Source organism: Triticum urartu, chromosome 3A (genome assembly GCF_056163025.1).
Source record: "Triticum urartu cultivar PI428250 chromosome 3A, HENAU_Tu73, whole genome shotgun sequence".
Classification (NCBI taxonomy): domain Eukaryota; kingdom Viridiplantae; phylum Streptophyta; class Magnoliopsida; order Poales; family Poaceae; genus Triticum; species Triticum urartu.
This window is the reverse complement of record NC_141875.1, coordinates 675,416,769-675,434,451: the sequence shown is the minus strand read 5'-3', so window position 1 is coordinate 675,434,451 and position 17,683 is coordinate 675,416,769. Positions and strand designations below refer to the sequence as shown.

Sequence of the window (17,683 nt, the reverse complement as noted above, 5' to 3'; positions counted from 1 at the left end):
GTCTCGGGAGCGCTGACAGCAAGGGGAGGTGTTTATCTCAGCGTGCACTAGGCTGAACACACACTTGTGAAGATATGCTGAAGAACAGGAGACTGAAGGGTGTCCTTCTTGGTCTGTCAGTCTGCCCTCGCCTGACGCTAACGATGGGCTGCACATCAGTTTATGACTTCCTCGGGCAGCAAATTAAAGCATACCATTTTTGGTTTGTCTCTACACTGTATCCAGTCTTCACCGACATTAATTATAGGCTAGCAAAAGGGAAAGTCTTGAAGCTCGTCTTTCTGTTTCCATTGGTTTACAGCCTATAAGAATTCGCGTCGCGTCCGATCTGCCATGCTGCAGAGCTCAATTCGTTTCCTGCTGTGAGAGAGAGAGAGAGCGAGCGAGCGAGCGAGCGAGAGAGAGAGAGAGAGAGCAGGCGGCGGGGCCATGGTGTTGCCACCGTGGCCGCACGCGGCGGAGGTCACGGAGACGCACGTCTACAGCTCCGGTAGAGTTCTCCATCGCGTCGCCGGCCACCTCTCTCCGAGAAATCTCCCGAGCACCCTTCGCATCCACGGCGACGTGGTTGTGTCGCACGGGACGCGCAGGATCGGTGCCCACGCCAACTCGCCGGTGGGGTGGGGCATCGACGCCTCGTTCGACGACCGGGAGCCGTTCGACCACCAAGTCGAGGTCGCGGACCCTGCCGTCTTCCGGAACTACGAGGCCTGCCGCGACCTCATCCACGGCATGCTCGCCGACGGGCCAGTGACCGGCGACTACGACCTCGCCCCTGGGAACTGGGGCGACCATCTTCACCCGCAAATGGACTTCGTCGATGAGATCAGACGCAAGATCGATAGACTTGACCTTGAAGGCGACGTCTCGCGCTTCGACATCGACATCCACGTGCCGTCACTGCTGGTATGTTTGGTTTACAGCCATCCACAGGCCCTAATCCGCGCCTGCAAAGAGGCCGACGCTGCCGAAGGAGCTCTGGCGGCACCCGGTCAGGAATGCGCGATTTGCCATTTGGAGTTGGAGACTGGTGACGAGGAGATCGTGAGGCTGCCGTGCTTCCACACCCACGTCTTCCACATCCCGTGCATCAAAGGGTGGTTCTATCAAGAGTCAAACTGCCCAATTTGCCGGCGTGAGATGGTGGATTACTTCGAATTTTGAAGGTTTGATTCTGAGATGAAATAGATCTCGAGCGGATCCAAAGATAAGCCGCTGTTAATCAATTATTAGGTAGCCAACAAATTCATACTATATTCTTTAGATGAAGATGGATTCAATGAGCAGTAGTGCATATATAGATCTTGCAGTCCTATCAAAGATGAGCTCAAGGCTTTAGATGAAGGTTTTATCAAAGAGGAGCTGTTGATAGATTACATATATAGCTGATGAACAATTCATATATTTTGTATTCTGTAGCTGAACATGGATTCAGTGAGCATGAGGGTTCTGTAGCTGATGTCTGTAGATCGAATATGAACATTTCATGTATGACATATCTGAAAATGAGCAATTGAGTTGGCTTTCGAGCGATACCATGATTTGGAGGGCATGTCACAAATTTCAGTGATATTTTTTTATCAAACAGTTTCAATTTATTCTTTCAATTCTTTTTTAAAAGCATCGAGTAGAACATAGACGATACACACAACTACAACACTCTGCACAGACAACACATTAACGATGGTGCATTGTGGAGCTTCGTGATTAAAAAAATCACCACACATTTGCCTTGCAAACCATGGGAACGTCTCATACCACAGGAAGAATAAGTTCTGTACGAGATGGATACGAGATACGAAACCTAACATTTGATATCTGCACGGCACCTATAATTGGTTTTCTTATTCCTCCTATCCTAAAGCTAAAGAGAGTGCAAGCACAAGCCTTTACTGTTAAAAACGGAGTCGTAGTATGAGGTCCCTCTTTCCTTCCCTAATTATATTAACGCTAGCAGGTCTCTTTTCGTACTTCGTTTTGAGTAATCTATCCTTTACAGTAGTTTGTGAGTATGCTAACCAATGTGCTTGAATCTTTCAAATGGATTTGAAAGTCCAAGATAGTGGACGTGTTAAAACAAAGGCACAACGATTTTGGCGTGTCTCCTGTGTGACTCAAGTAACAGTTTAGCTTCCACTATCATTTTAGCACTACACATGTGTTTGGCGTGGGCACACCTCAACATCTCTTGGTCTCCGAGTCGGAATCGGATTGGTTCGGCTTCTGTGGCTAAAGTGGGACTCCATGCAGATCTATTATGTGGCATACGTGTTTGTATTCCTGCCAGGAATATTTAGAAAGAAATTATAATCTTCTATTTCATTGTGCTGCTAACTAGAGCTGCTTGGAGAGAAAGCAGCAAGACAGATCCTTTGCTTCTAAGATCTAGAGTGTTGCGTTGGTTTGTGAGTGTATGCCAGTTTTCATACTACGGCGTCGTTCTCTCCTTCCCTCATTAGCGCTAGCAGGTGTCCTCTTGTTCCCTCGTTAGAGTTATGTGTGCTACCAAATCTGCTTCAACCCTATAAATGGATTTGGAAATCCATGATAGTAATGAAGGAAAAGATATTTGTGTCGATCTTATTATCTGACCAGCTAAAATATAGGAATGTGTGGAAACAGAGAAATTATAATATCAGCAATGTTTTAGCGTGTCGCTTCCGTGACTCAAGTAACATTTTGTTTTCCACTGCCCCTTTAGCATTACTTGATGGGAACGCCTCAACATCTCTTAGTCTCCAAATTGGAATCGGATTGATTTGGTTTCTCTTGCTAAACTGGGCTTCCGTGGAGAACTAGTATGATTAGTGTTTAATAATGCTGCCTGGAACATTTTGACAGAAGGAATAATATATTCTATTTTAAGGTTTGCTGCAAACTAGAGCTGCATGAATTGAACACACCATGGAAGATCTTTTGCTTCTAGGGTGCCGCATTAGTTAGTGAGATTCGGTCACTTTTGTCACTACGATATCGCTCTCTGCTTCGCTCATTAGCATTAGTAGGTCTTATTTCTAGCCTTGTTAGAGTTAAGTGTCCTACCAAATTTGCTTGAACCCTTGTATTTTAGAAATTCAAGATAGTAATGAAGCAAAAGATCAAATGTCTCTTATTAGCTGACCCTATAAACAAAAGTTGTAGGTTAAAACAAAAATGTTATAATATCAGCAATGATATGGTGCGTCTCCTAGGTGACTCAACAAACATTTTATCTGCCATTGCCCGGAACAATCTCTTGGTGTCTTAATCTGAATCAGATTGATTTGGTTTCTCTTGCAAAAGTGGAATTCCAGGGAGATCTATAAGTGGTTACTATTGCTGCCTGGAATATTTGCAAAGAAATAACAACCCTAGAAGGAGGAGCACTGCAACTAGTGCAAGGCATCAGAAGCCTTCTTCGAGGGAGCATGTCCTTTCTTGTTTACTTTTCCCTTCTGAATAGTCATTTGTCATGCTTTGGTCGCAAACCACATATTGGTCATGCTCGACATGTGCATTTGTGTCTTTACATTGATATGTACACACATTTTTGTCCCCTTACAGTCACAAATATATGTTGTCAGAGAGCTCTATCTACCAATGGGTAGATTATTGTTGGTACCATTGATAGGGCAAAACATTGAAATAAGCCCGGTTCCCCACATTGGTTACCATGTAGGATTGTAGGGTCTGCCGGATTTGGTGCCTCCGTCCTCCGATGAGCGTGTTGTGTTGTGCGTGGTGCGCGTCTAGCGCATGGCTACAGCTAGGAACCAAGGTGGTTCTTGGCCTCAGGTGGCATGTCTCTGGTCCTGCCGGCATGGTTCTCGATATGGCTCGGAGGCTCGGGCTACGTTCGATGTCCCGCTTTCGATCGACGGTCGCGGACTTGGCAGGTGATGCTGGTTGGTAACCACCAGCGACCTCTGCAAGGTGTAGTTTTATGCTGCGTCGGTGGGCTTCTATGTTGGCAAGCTAATTCTTGGTGGTGGTGGTGCTTGGTCGACTTATCAAAGCCGGTGTTGGTTGGGTGTGTTGTGAGCTTGCATGAAGACTTTGTCTCGGCCTTGGGCCTATGACCGGTGATGGCAGCCGCTATGGTCGTCGTAGACCTTCTTGGAGGCATCGTTGCTATGCTGCCGCACCCCTCCTGCATGGATCCATCTCCGGGGAAAACCCCTAATCCAGTGGAATCGGATGATGGTGGTGCCTTCGAGTCATTTTCCCTCGTGAGGACTTCGTCCTTAGAGCAAGGCATCGACAAGTGGGACAAGATGAACGTGTCGGTGTTGGTATCGATGCCTCTCTGGCGATGATGGTGGAGACGAGCGATGTCGAAGGCACAACAATGTGTGTGGTATTACCTTGGGTTGTTTTGCTGTGGCGAACTCAGAGCTGGGGAGGCGGGCCCTGATGGTGACGATGACATATAGTAGGAGTTATGTTCGGTGGTCTTACGCAGGGCCAACCATGCATATTTTTCCTTCTGGGCTAGCTCTCCATCAAAGTCAGAGTTGCACTGCCTTCGATGCGGGTGTATGGGTCTGGCACGGGTCTTCTTATGTTTCCACACAGCCTTACGGTGAGAGCTGGGTCGAGGTTCGTCGTAGTCGAAGTCGGAGTCGCTTGCTCAGAGACTGTGGGGCGGGGGGGGGGGGGGGGGTGACGGCTGTTGGGGAGACGTGATAATGATGCCGTCAGAGTGTACCTTGATGTGGCCCTCTTAGTTGAGTGGTGTGTAGGGTATGATGTGTGTGTTGCTCGGCAGTTTGTGATGGTTTTAACCCGGTTTTCTGGTAAGTAACTTGGCAATTCTCTTTTGCTTAATTAATGGTCGAGACAAAAAAATTGCCTCCGTTTTAAAAGAATGTACCCTTAATTTCAGATACTCCTAATTTACCAGTGGAAAGTTTTACGAAACTGAAAAACATGTTTGTTTTGATGCAAAAAAGATAGATGCGGATTGTCTACCTTACATATAAAATTGATTTATTTTGTTTTACAAATTAAAGGTTGTAATGTTTGAGAATTAGTTTATATGGAGCTTTAACATTTTCTCATCGGTAATATGCAGCTTGCTATACCAGATATACACAGAGCAAATAGTTGCGTGTGATATAAGTTGAACGACTGGTATGAAAGAACAGTAGCTGCGTGCATGTGATATTAGTTGAACGTGGTGCTTTAGTGTGCGTGCATATAGAAAAGTACAGTGCACATAGAAAAATAATAATATAATTTTCCATTCTTTAATAAATGTTAATCATGCACTTAAGAAATGTTAAATGTTTTATATAAGTCTGATGTATAAGATAAATGTATACAAACATATACAATGTGTATGGAACATAAGTAGACATAAAAAAATATAAGTTATCAAAAATATTATTATGTATTTCGGCAATGTTAAACTTATGTATAAAAAATGTTCCTGATGTATACAAAAAAGTCTAACCCACTTCCTATACATAGGCGTTTTATAAGTAAACAAATTATCCAGGCAAACAATATCTAGCATATGCATGGAAGAAGAATGGACCATTAATGATTCTAACACAAAGAGAGGTAATTGAGTAACATGAAAATTTCTATGACTATATTAATTTCTATAACTAAGAGAGGCAAATAAGAGGTTTGTGTGCAGTTATCCAATTTGGTAGATAATGACTCCCCAACAACAGCAACAGGAATTCTTCAACTACTCACGATGTAGTTGTTGGATTTCCCCGAAGAGCCAGGGTGATGTAGAACAATAGAATAAATTATTTCCCTCAGTTAAGAACCAAGGTTTATTGAGCCAGTAGGAGTCACCAAGCTAACAACTTAGGCAGTACCTGCATACAAACAAATAATTTGCTTGTACTCTGTAGGACCTTGAAGTAGATGTGTCTAGAGGGGGGGTGATTAGACACTCAATGCTAAAGTTGCAGTTTTTAAGCCTTTTCGGTTTAAGTGGAGTTTAGGCACAATTTCAACATTCACAATACATATCAAGCAAGCATGCAAAGAGTATATAGGCAGCGGAAAGTAAAGCATGCAACTTGCAAGAATGTAAAAGGGAAGGGTTTGGAGAATTCAAACGCAATTGGAGACACGGATGTTTTTCCCGTGGTTCGGATAGGTGGTGCTATCCTACATCCACGTTGATGGAGACTTCAACCCACGAAGGGTAACGGTTGCGCGAGTCCACGGAGGGCTCCACCCACGAAGGGTCCACGAAGAAGCAACCACCCACAAAGGGTCCACGAAGTAGCAACCTTGTCTATCCCACCATGGCCATCGCCCACAAAGGACTTGCCTCACTAGCGGTAGATCTTCACGAAGTAGGCGATCTTCTTGCCCTTACAAACTCCTTAGTTCAACTCCACAATCTTGTCGGAGGCTCCCAAGTGACACCTAGCCAATCTAGGAGACACCACTCTCCAAGAAGTAACAAATGGTGTGTTGATGATGAACTCCTTGCTCTTGTGCTTCAAATGATAGTCTCCCCAACACTCAACTCTCTCTCACGGGATTTGGATTTGGTGGAAAGAAGATTTGAGTGGAAAGCAACTTGGGGAAGGCTAGAGATCAAGATTCATATGGTAGGAATGGAATATCTTGGCCTCAACACATGAGTAGGTGGTTCTCTCTCAGAACATATGAGTTGGAAGTGTAGATGTGTTCTGATGGCTCTCTCCACGAATGAAGAGGAGGTGGAGGGGTATATATAGCCTCCACACAAAATCCAACCATTACACACAATTTACCAATCTCGGTGGGACCGAATCAACAAACTGGACCGAAATAGTAAACATAGTGACCGTTAGAGATTTTCGGTGGGACTGACATGCAACTCGGTAGGACCGATATGGTTAGGGTTTGGGTAAATCCAAAACTCGGTTTGACCGATTACTCAAACTCGGTGGGACCGATTTGGGTAATAAGTGAAACAGAGAGTTGGCCAAGCAAACTCGGTGGGGCCGATTGCACATCTCGGTGGGACCGAAAATATTGCAGTAGGTAACAGAGAGTTTGCAAGCCCATCTCGGTGAGACCGAGATCCCATCGGTGAGACCGAACTGATTAGGGTTTTGGCAGTGGCTATGACAAGTGAAACTCGGTGGCGCCGGATAGAAATAATCGGTAGGGCCGAGTTTGGCTTTGGATTTAGGTCATATGTGGAAGTGGGAAAGTAGCTGAGGATTTTGGAGCATATCATTAAGCACTTGAAGCAAGAGGCTCATTAAGCAAAACCTCATCCCTCCTTGATAGTATTGGCTTTTCCTATGGACTCAATGTGATGTTGGATCACTAAAATGTAAAATGAAGAGTCTTGAGCTTTAAGCTTTAGCCAATCCTTTGTCCTTAGCATCTTGGAGAATTTCCCACAACCTTTAGTCCATGCCACTCCATTGTTGAACTTATCTGAAACATACTAGATAGAAACGTTAGTCCAACAAGAGATATGTTGTCATTAATTACCAAAACCACCTAGGGAGCACTTGTGCTTTCAATCTCCCCCTTTTTGGTAATTGATGGCAACATACATCAAAGCTTTAGATAAAGATATAAAGAACAGCAAGTAAAGCTTTGGAAGGAAATGTAACAAGCATAGGCTCCCCCTACATGTATGCACTCATGTAAATGTGAAATATAGAGGCATGTGAGAGCATAACCATGACAGAGTAGGCAATGTGTTACATGTATCTTGGCCATATGCATCAGAGCAAAAGATTATCAAGGAACATACCTTCATGCTCATGAGTCCTTCTTGCAAACAGTATGTACATAAGCAAGAATTCCTCATACTCATGATTTTGATGCATACACTTACCTTGTAGTCTTTAGCTGGCTTAGGATGGAATGAACCTGCACAAACAAGGTTAGATAACATAGGTACTTCCACTAGCCAGAGCAAACCAAAGAAGCCACAAGAGTACCAAGACTGGGATGACATGTAGAGAGTGAGTACAAGGTACCACAATGGATTCAACATGTCCCCAAGAGTAAAGATATGCAATGAATTTGACTGATTTCTTTCCCTTAGGTGTCTTGCTCCCCCTGAATCTTACATGGGATATTGGGAGAAGATAGGGAACAGAAAATCAGAACTGAAAGATACAAATGGATAGAACTTAATGCAAATAAGCACATATGAACATGTGACATCTCTTTCCCCCAAAAAGACATGTGACATCTCAAGCTTTGATGTGATCTCTCTCTCCCCCTTTGACATCAATTTCCAAGAAGGGCTTTCTGGAATCCGTCGTATAGGTTTGGTCCTTGAGACTCAGCACAAAGCAATGGATAAAACTGTGATGCTTGTAGAGGACAAGATTCATGGAGTAGAGCTGGATCAGAAGAAATATAGAACAAGTGGCAAACTGTTTTTCCTGTTGCGAAGTCGGTGGCACCGAGTGGCATGTTTCGGTGGTACCGAAAAGATTCGGTTGGACCGAAAACTACAAGTCAGTGAAACCGAGTTCAACACAGAGAAAAACACTTGTCACCTCAGCTCACTAAACATGTAGGATCTCACAAAGATTTGCAATGAATTAACTGAAGGATTTGCAAGGAATTGAATGCAGAAAATGCAGAACAAAAAACAAAAAGAAAAGAGAAGAAACTAAAAGATCTAGATGAAGTTTTTTTTGAAAAAGAGAAAGAAAATAAATATGCATGCGACAAATGCTATAACACAGAAAAGAACACAAGAGAACTTCATCTAGAGTTGGGCGGTGACATAGTCACCTATGTTAGAGTATATTGACTTAGGAGTCAAGTGAGAACACTTGATCATAGGTCATACTCATCGTTTAAGCTCAAAATGGGGTTACCATTTTTCGTTTAAGCATCTTGATATATTCACATCTTGTTGAGTTGCTTTGACTCATGTCTTGGAGTAAAGCTTCTCTAAGATGGAATAACATACCTTGGGTGGTGGTGCGGTTCTTGCTCATGTAGTTGAACTTGTGTGGGTGCTCAAGGTTGATGTAGCTCATCAAGAGTTGGGAGCACCACTTGGAGTTTGAGTTCATCTACCTACATGGGTTAGTTCTTGCAAGGAAGAGCACTTGTGTATCCAAAAATGACAATCATGAAGCTCAACATAGAATTTGTCAAAGGATATGTTTGAATGGTTTTGTGCTTCCTTGTCTTCAACCACCATTGTGTAGAGACTTGGTGATGTAGAGATTGCTCAAGATGTGAGTGAGTCGCAATCTCATGGAATTAGATTCAACCAAGCACCTACATGGGTTAGACAACATGCAAGGTACAAATATATCCAAGACATAAGATAGTCATCATAAGAGATATATCATGGATTATTCATAAGTTCATGTCTTGCATGTATCCAATGGAGTTCCTACTCCAAGTTTGAAGCATCAATAATGTTCAATTCACCTCTCAACCTGCAAAATACTTTCTCATCAAGAGGTTTAGTAAATATATCCGCTAATTGCTTATCGGTGCGAACATGCTTAAGGTCAATGTCACCCTTAGCAACATGGTCTCGAATGAAATGATGACGAACTTCAATATGCTTAGTTCGAGAATGTTGTACAGGATTATGACCAATTTTGATAGCACTTTCATTGTCACAAAGCAGTGGAACATGTTTCACTTAGATCCCATAATCTTTAAGAGTTTGGGTCATCCAAAGTAATTGAGCACAACATGAACCGGCGGCAATGTATTCCGCTTCGGCGGTGGATAAGGATACCGAGTTTTGTTTCTTGGAAGACCAAGACACAAGAGATCTACCAAGAAATTGACAAGTACCCGAAGTGGACTTTCTATCAACCTTGTCTCTGGCATAATCCGAGTCGGAGTAGCCAACAAGATCAAAAGAAGACCTCTTAGGATACCAAATGCCAAAGTTTGGTGTATGAATTAAGTATCTCACTATCCTTTTCACGGCCTTAAGATGACATTCTTTAGGAGCAGCTTGATAACATGCACACATGCACACACTTAGCATAATGTTGGGACGTGAAGCACATAGGTATAACAAAGAACCAATCATAGAGCGATAAATCTTTTGATCAACCGGTTCACCATCTTGGGTCAAATCAAGATGTCCACTAGTAGGCATGGGTGTAGGCATACCTTTGCATTCTTGCATATTGAACTTCTTGAATAAGTCCTTGTTGTACTTTGTTTGAGAGACAAATGTACCTTCCTTAGTTTGCTTGATTTGCAAACCGAGAAAGAATTTGAGTTCACTCATCATAGACATCTCAAACTTCTCTGACATTAGCTTTCCAAACTTTTCACTAAAGAGAGGGTTAGTTGAACCAAATATGATATCATCAACATAAATTTGGCATACAAATAGTTCTCCATTAACCCTTTTAGTAAAAAGAGTAGAATCAATTTTACCAATTTAAAAATCACTTGCAATAAGAAACTTGGTCAAGCATTTATACCATGCTCTAGGAGCTTGTTTAAGACCATAAAGAGCTTTGTGAAGTTTGTAAACATGATTTGGTTTCTTAGGATTGATAAAGCCGGGAGGTTGTTTGACATAAAATTCCTCCTCTATTTCACCATTTAGAAAAGCACTTTTAATGTCCATTTGGTACAAGGTGATATTATGGTGATTAGCATAGGCAAGTAAGATGCGAATGGACTCAAGTCTAGCAACGGGAGCATATGTCTCACCATAGTCCATACCTTCGACTTGTGTGTACCCTTGGGCGACGAGACGTGCTTTGTTGCGAACCACTTGTCCATCTTCATCTTGCTTGTTGCGAAACACCCATTTGGTACCAATGATGTTGTGGTTGTTGTCGGGCTTCTCAACCAATGTCCAAACTTGGTTTCTCTCAAAGTTGTGTAGCTCTTCATGCATAGCGTTTATCCAATCCGGATCTTCCAATGCTTCTTCAACCTTCATAGGTTCAATGCTAGAGATGAATGAATAGTTTTCACAAAAGTTAGCTAAACGAGTTTTTGAGCGAGTGATTCTCCCGGTTTGAATATCATTGTAGATTTGCTCGACGGGATGATCTTTGGCAATTCTTGCTCGAACTCGTGAGAGCTTTTGCTTGGGTCTTCGTTGAACATCTTCTTCATCTTCTTCTTCTTCTTGGCCTTCTTCATTGTTGACGTTGTCGTTCTCTTGTCGTGGTGATGAAGGAGGTTGTTGATGTTCGTCTTGATGTATTTCCTATGGACCCATAGGTCCTGAAAGAACTACTCACACATCATCATGGAGGCATCAAGGTTGATGAAGATGTCCTCCCCAATGATTCCCCCTCCGGCAGAGTGCCAAAACATAGCTCCAGATGGGTTCACTTCAGAACAGAGGCTTGCGGTGGCAATAAAATTGTTTCGGGTCTCATCCACGGGTTTTGGAATATATGTGAATTTATAGGCCAAGAATTGGGGCAAATGGAGCTATGAGGGGCCCACAAGCAAGGGTGGCGTGCCCTACGCCCTAGTGCGCCCCTAGTATTGTGGCCTCCTCATGGGTATTCTCATCCTTCCCTGAAGCCTATAGAGTCTCTTATTCCAGAAAAAATTGTCAAAAAGTTTCGTCGTGTTTGGAATTTTGTAGGTATCAATTTTCTGTAAAAGCATAAACAAGCAAAAAACATCAATTCACATTGGGCACTGGATTAATATGTTAATTAGTCCAGAAAAATAATATAAAATGATGGCCAAAATATGTAAGAATGATAATAACAGAATTTAACAATAAAAAAGTATAGATATGTTTGAGATGTATCATCCTGCATTGGAAGGAAAAGCAGCACGCGCGAGCGCAGACACACCCGGCTCCGCCTCGGTGTCTAGCTAACACCAAGGCGCCGACGGACGCGACAACTGATGTTGCATTTGACTGGAACCTGATGACCCACAAGTATAGGGGATCTATCGCTGTCCTTTCGATAAGTAAGAGTGTCAAACCCAACGAGGAGCAGAAGGAAATGATAAGCGGTTTCCAACAAGGTATTCTCTGCAAGTATTGAAATAAGTGGTAACATATAGTTTTGTGATAAGATAATTTGTAATGAGCAACAAGTAACAAAAGTAAATAAGGTGCAGCAAGGTGGCCCAATCCTTTTTGTAGCAAAGGACAAGCTTGGACAAACTCTTATAAGATGTAAAGCGCTCCCGAGGACACATGGGAATATCGTCAAGCTACTTTTCATCACGTTCATATGATTCACGTTCGGTACTTTGATAATTTGGTATGTGGGTGGACCGGTGCTTGGGTGCTGCCCTTACTTGGACAAGCATCCCACTTATGATTAACCTCTATTGCAAGCATCCACAACTACAACAAAAGTATTAAGGTAAACCTAACCATAGCATGAAACATATGGATCCAAATCAGCCCCTTGCAAAGCAACGCATAAACTAGGGTTTATGCTTCTGTCACTCTAGCAACCCATCATCTACTTATTACTTCCCAATGCCTTCCTCTAGGCCCAAATAATGGTGAAGTGTCATGTAGTCGACGTTCACATAATACCACTAGAGGAGGGACAACATACATCTCATCAAAATATCGAACGAATACCAAATTCACATGACTACTAATAGCAAGATTTCTCCCATGTCCTTAGGAACAAAAGTAACTACTCGCAAAGCATAAACATGTTCATAATCAGAGGGGTATTAATATGCATATAGGATCTAAACATATGATCTTCCACCAATTGAACCAACTAGCATCAACTACAAGGAGTAATTAACACTACTAGTAACCTACTAGCACCAATCCCGGACTTGGAGACAAGAATTGGAAACAAGAGATGAACTAGGGTTTTGAGATGAGATGGTGGTGATGAAGATGTTGATGGAGATTGCCCTCTCTCGATGAGAGGAGCGTTGGTGATGACGATGGCGGTGATTTCCCCCTCCGGGAGGGAAGTTTCCTCGACAGAACAGCTCCACCGGAGCCCTAGTTTGGTTCTGCCAAGGTTCCGCCTCGTGGCGGTGGAGTTTCGTCCGAGAAGATGGCTTATGTTTTTTCCCATCGAAAGACTACATATTGCAGAAGATGGCCACTGGAGGGCCACCAGGGGGCCCACGAGGTTGGGGGCGCGCCCCCCACCCTCGTGGGTAGGGTGTGGCCCCCCTGGTGAAGTTCTTGCTCTCAATATTTATTATATATTTGGAAAACATCTTCCGTGAAGTTTTAGGACTTTTGGAGCTGTGCAGAATAGGTCTCAATATTTGCTCATTTTCCAGCCCAGAATCCCAGCTGCCGGCATTCTCCCTCTTTATGTAAACCTTGTAAAATAAGAGAGAATAGGCATAAGTATTGTGACATAATGTGTAATAACAGCCCATAATGCAATAAATATCGATATAAAAGCATGATGCAAAATGGACGTATCAACTCCCCCAAGCATAGACCTCGCTTGTCCTCAAGCGAAAAGCCGAAATCGAAAAATATGTCCACATGTTTAGAGAGAGAGGTGTCGATAGAAATAAAATACGGACATGAGGGCATCATGATCATTCTTAGAACAGCAACTCATATAATTCTTTGTTATATAATCTCTAATGCTAGAGTAATAATTCAATCACAATATCAAGTATGAATCTTAAACTTCATTGAAAACTAACAAACTATAATCTCAGTCATTGAAGCAATTGCAATTTATCATAATATAGGAAAGAGTCAATGTATAAGAGCTTTTCAGCAAGTCCACATACTCTACTATCATATAGTCTTTCACAATTGCTGACACTCACGCAATACTTATGAGTATGGAGTTTTAATTGGACACAGAGAAAGATAGGGGCTTATAGTTTTGCCTCCCAACGTTTTACCTCAAGGGTAATGTCAACAGTAATAGTTCATGAAAACTCACATCCAATTAGCCATATATACCAGGATCTTTCCAACATATTGTGCTTGCCAAAGGATAAAATGTAAAAAGGAAGGGTGAAGATCACCAAGACTCTTATGCAATGTAGGAGATAAAAGTAAAAGATAGGCCCTTCGCAGAGGGAAGCAGAGGTTGTCATGCGCTTTTATGGTTGGATGCACAAAATCTTAATGCGAAAGAACGTCACTTTATATTGCCACTTGTGATATGGACCTTTATTATGCAGTCTGTCGCTTTTATTACTTCCATATCACACGATCGTATAAAGCTTATTTCCTCCACACCAATCAATCATACATATTTAGAGAGCAATTTTTATTGCTTGCACCGATGACAACTTACTTAATGGATCTTACTCAATCCATAGGTAGATATGGGGGACTCTTATGGCAAGACTGGTTTAACGGTATTTGGAAGCACAAGTAGTATCTCTACTTGGTGCAATGAATTTGGCTAGCCTGAGGGGGAAGGGTAAGCTCATCATGTTGGAAGATCCAAGACAATATAATTCATCTCAGATGTAAGAAAACAGAACCCATTACGTTGTCTTCCTTGTCCAGTGTCAACTCTTTAGCATGTCATATTTTAATGAGTGCTCACAATCACAAAAGATGTCCAAGATAGTGTATTTATATGTGAAGACCTCTCTTTCTTTATTACTTCCTATTAATTGCAACGATGACCAAAACTATGTTTGTCAACCCTCAACAACTTTTATTCATCATACTTTTCTATGTGAGCTCATTACTCTCCATAAGACTCACATGATCTCTTTGTTTCTTTTTATTTCTTTCTCCTTTCTTTTATTCCCTTAGGATCATGGCAAAATAATCAAGCCCTTGACGCAACACTAATCTTTATTATATAGCTCACGGACTCGATTACAAAGAAGGATAATAAAGCAAAACTCATGACTAGATCATACTAAGAACTTTTATTCTACTAGATCAAGATATTACCAAAAGGATCAAACTAAGAAAAACGGTAAAGATAAAAGTGATGGTGATACGATACCGGGGCAATCCCCAAGCTTGACAGTTGCCAAGTGGAGTGCCCATACCCATGTGATCATGTCTCTCTTTTCGGGGATGGTGATGTGTTTTCTTGGCGATGATGCCCCTCAAGATACGGTTCTCCTCCTCAAGCTTGTTGACTTGCTGCTTGAGGTCCATTATTTCCTTTCGGAGTTTTCCTGTAACAGCCAAAGCTCCCTGCACCCAAGGGTGCTGCATAGCTGCGGGAGAACCAGTGACACTCTTTTTCATATTCTCATAACAAAGAAATCTAACATTGGAAGGGATAACCGAGTTTGGAATAGCTGAGCTCTGCAGTTCTCCCATTGTGAATCTAGCTTGGAGGCGGGAAGTGACTTCTTGATCCTCTTCCATGGCATCTATCCTCTTCAAATCAGCCTCCATCTCTTCCTCCATTGCTAGCCCAAAGGGGTCAACATGATTGTTTGTCGTTGATCTCGGTGCCGGATGAGACACCTGGCTCTCTCCGACTGACTCTTGCAAAGACATCCTACTCTAATCTGCAGCAGCAACAGCTCGAAACACAAACATGAGATAATTGCGTGATACGGGAGTCAAAACCTCCGGGAGATTATATAACGAATTTTTACCGACCAAAATACGTATCGTGTACGAAAACGGAGTCCGGAGAGCACACGAGGTGCCCACTAGGTAGGGGCGCGCCCAGTAGGGCAGGGCGCGCCCTCCACCCTCGTGGAGCTCTCCACTAGTGCAGAACCGGGCAATAGCACCGGTTCGCAAGGCCCTTTAGTGCCGGTTTGGTAACCGGCGCTAAAATGTAGGCACTAAAGGCCCCCCCTTTAGTACCGGTTCAGCACGAACCGGTGCTAAAGGGCAACCACGTGGCACGAGCCAGCTTCGGGGGCAGGGAGCCCTTTAGTACCGGTTGGTGTCACCAACCGGTATTAAAAGGTTGGGGGGGGTTTTGGGTTTATGATTTCTTTTTCATTTAATTTTGTGTTTTCCATTTAATTATTTTTTGTTTGCTGGTATTTTACGATACTACATATTGTACACGTTATGCATATATATAAATAGAATTTCTAGTAGAACCGATCATAATATATATATATATAGTGATACTATTCATCACCCAGTGTGCAGAATAAGTAATTCTTCACCCGACGTAATTTTACGACCGCTTCATAAATAAATTACATTGGAAATACAAATAGTTACATTTATATTGATTCACTACGTAAAGTTTGATATAAGAAAACAAAAAAATACATTATAAGACCAGAAATATCGCATTTTATGTATGTTTTATACTATGTTTTACGTTCGTAATTTTATGTAACATAAAATATTTTTTACGGCGAGTATATATTTTCTTACGTTCTCTTTTTACGTATGAAATAAGACAAAATATATGAAACCTAAAAATATGGTGCATTCACGTCAAAATAGAGAGGGGTGAAGAATAAGTATTCCTCACCCAGGGTGACGAATAGCGCGACCATTAATGCATCGTAATTTTACAGGGTCCCGCTATTCGTCACCCTGGGTGAAGAATAGTTATTCTACACCCCCTCTATTTTACCATTAATGCACCGTAATTTTACGTTCCGTAAGGTTTGTCTTATTTCCGACGCAAAAAGAGACCGTAAGAAAATATATAATTGTCGTAAAAAATATTTTATGTTATGTAAAATTACAAACGTAAAAACATAGTCTAAAATACACATAAACTACAAATTTTCTTGTCTTATGACCTATATTTTTATTTTCTTATGAAATTTTTTTACCTAGTGAATCAATAGAAATTTAACTATTTGAATTCCAAACGTAATTTAATTATGAAATGATCGTAAGATTACCTCGGGTGAAGAATAACTTATGCTGTAAGAAATATATATATATATATATATATATATATATATATATATATATATATATATATATATATATATATATATACAATTTCTCCTAATTGGTGCCTTCGGAGCCAGTGGCATTAGCCTAGCTAATTGGTGCCTTCGGAGCACGATAACAATTGGAAGTGTTTCATGGGGCAGTAGCGGATAATAGTATTCTCCTTTGGGATCTATGACTTGCTCGAGCAAAAATCCCGCTATTTCCTCTTGAATTGCTTCTATGCGGTCCTGTGCTAAGAGCTTGTCCCGCACCTCTTTGAACTGTTAAGAAGGAGATCGATATGCATGTGTATTAGTTGTGTGACTAGATATCAATAATGGTGTAAAAATTGTGAATAGTATTCTGACAATCGATATTGTACCCACTCCTGTCTTTGAGATTTGCTCCTTTCGGACGCCATCATGCGAATGTTCTCGCAAACGTAGTATGCACATAGATCATTCCCCGGTGCCTGCTTCAGGGCCTTTACGAGAATGGATTTTGATCAGATAATAATTAATCAAGCATGATAATTAAAGAGATGGCAGCTAGCTAGTACTACTTAATTACTTACCTTGGGTCGATACCATTTCAGATTTTGTTTCCATGGGCCTGGAGTGGCCCTGATGAACTTTGCCCAAGCCCTGCCCGCCGACAAAGAAAATGAATAAATGGGTTATTAAATAGTTGTTATCAGGAAATGATGAACTAATTAAATAGGCCGAGCTATAGTTAATAATGATTGAAATTACCTGTTGACTATCCCCTTCACGATGGTGTAGTCACTTGCTTTCTTAAGTAGTGAGTCTAGTACTTCAACTGTTCCTTCATCAACTTTAATGATTAACAAGATTTAGTGAAATCTGCATGCACACACGTTTGCATGTCTTAATTAAGCAGGCATATGTAAGCAAAAACATGTAGCTATAGCTAGTAGGGAAAAACAGAATTTGTAGTACAAGACAGTGTGACTCACTG

General features: G+C 41.8%; 1 protein-coding gene across 1 annotated transcript; it reads left to right on the top strand.

The window, feature by feature from the left end:
* Positions 1 to 429: 429 nt before the first annotated feature.
* On the top strand, positions 430 to 1,164 carry LOC147981424 (uncharacterized). Its single transcript, XM_087515963.1, has one exon. The coding sequence runs from the start codon at positions 430 to 432 to the stop codon at positions 1,162 to 1,164; it is 735 nt and encodes a 244-aa protein (XP_087372089.1).
* Positions 1,165 to 17,683: the final 16,519 nt, after the last annotated feature.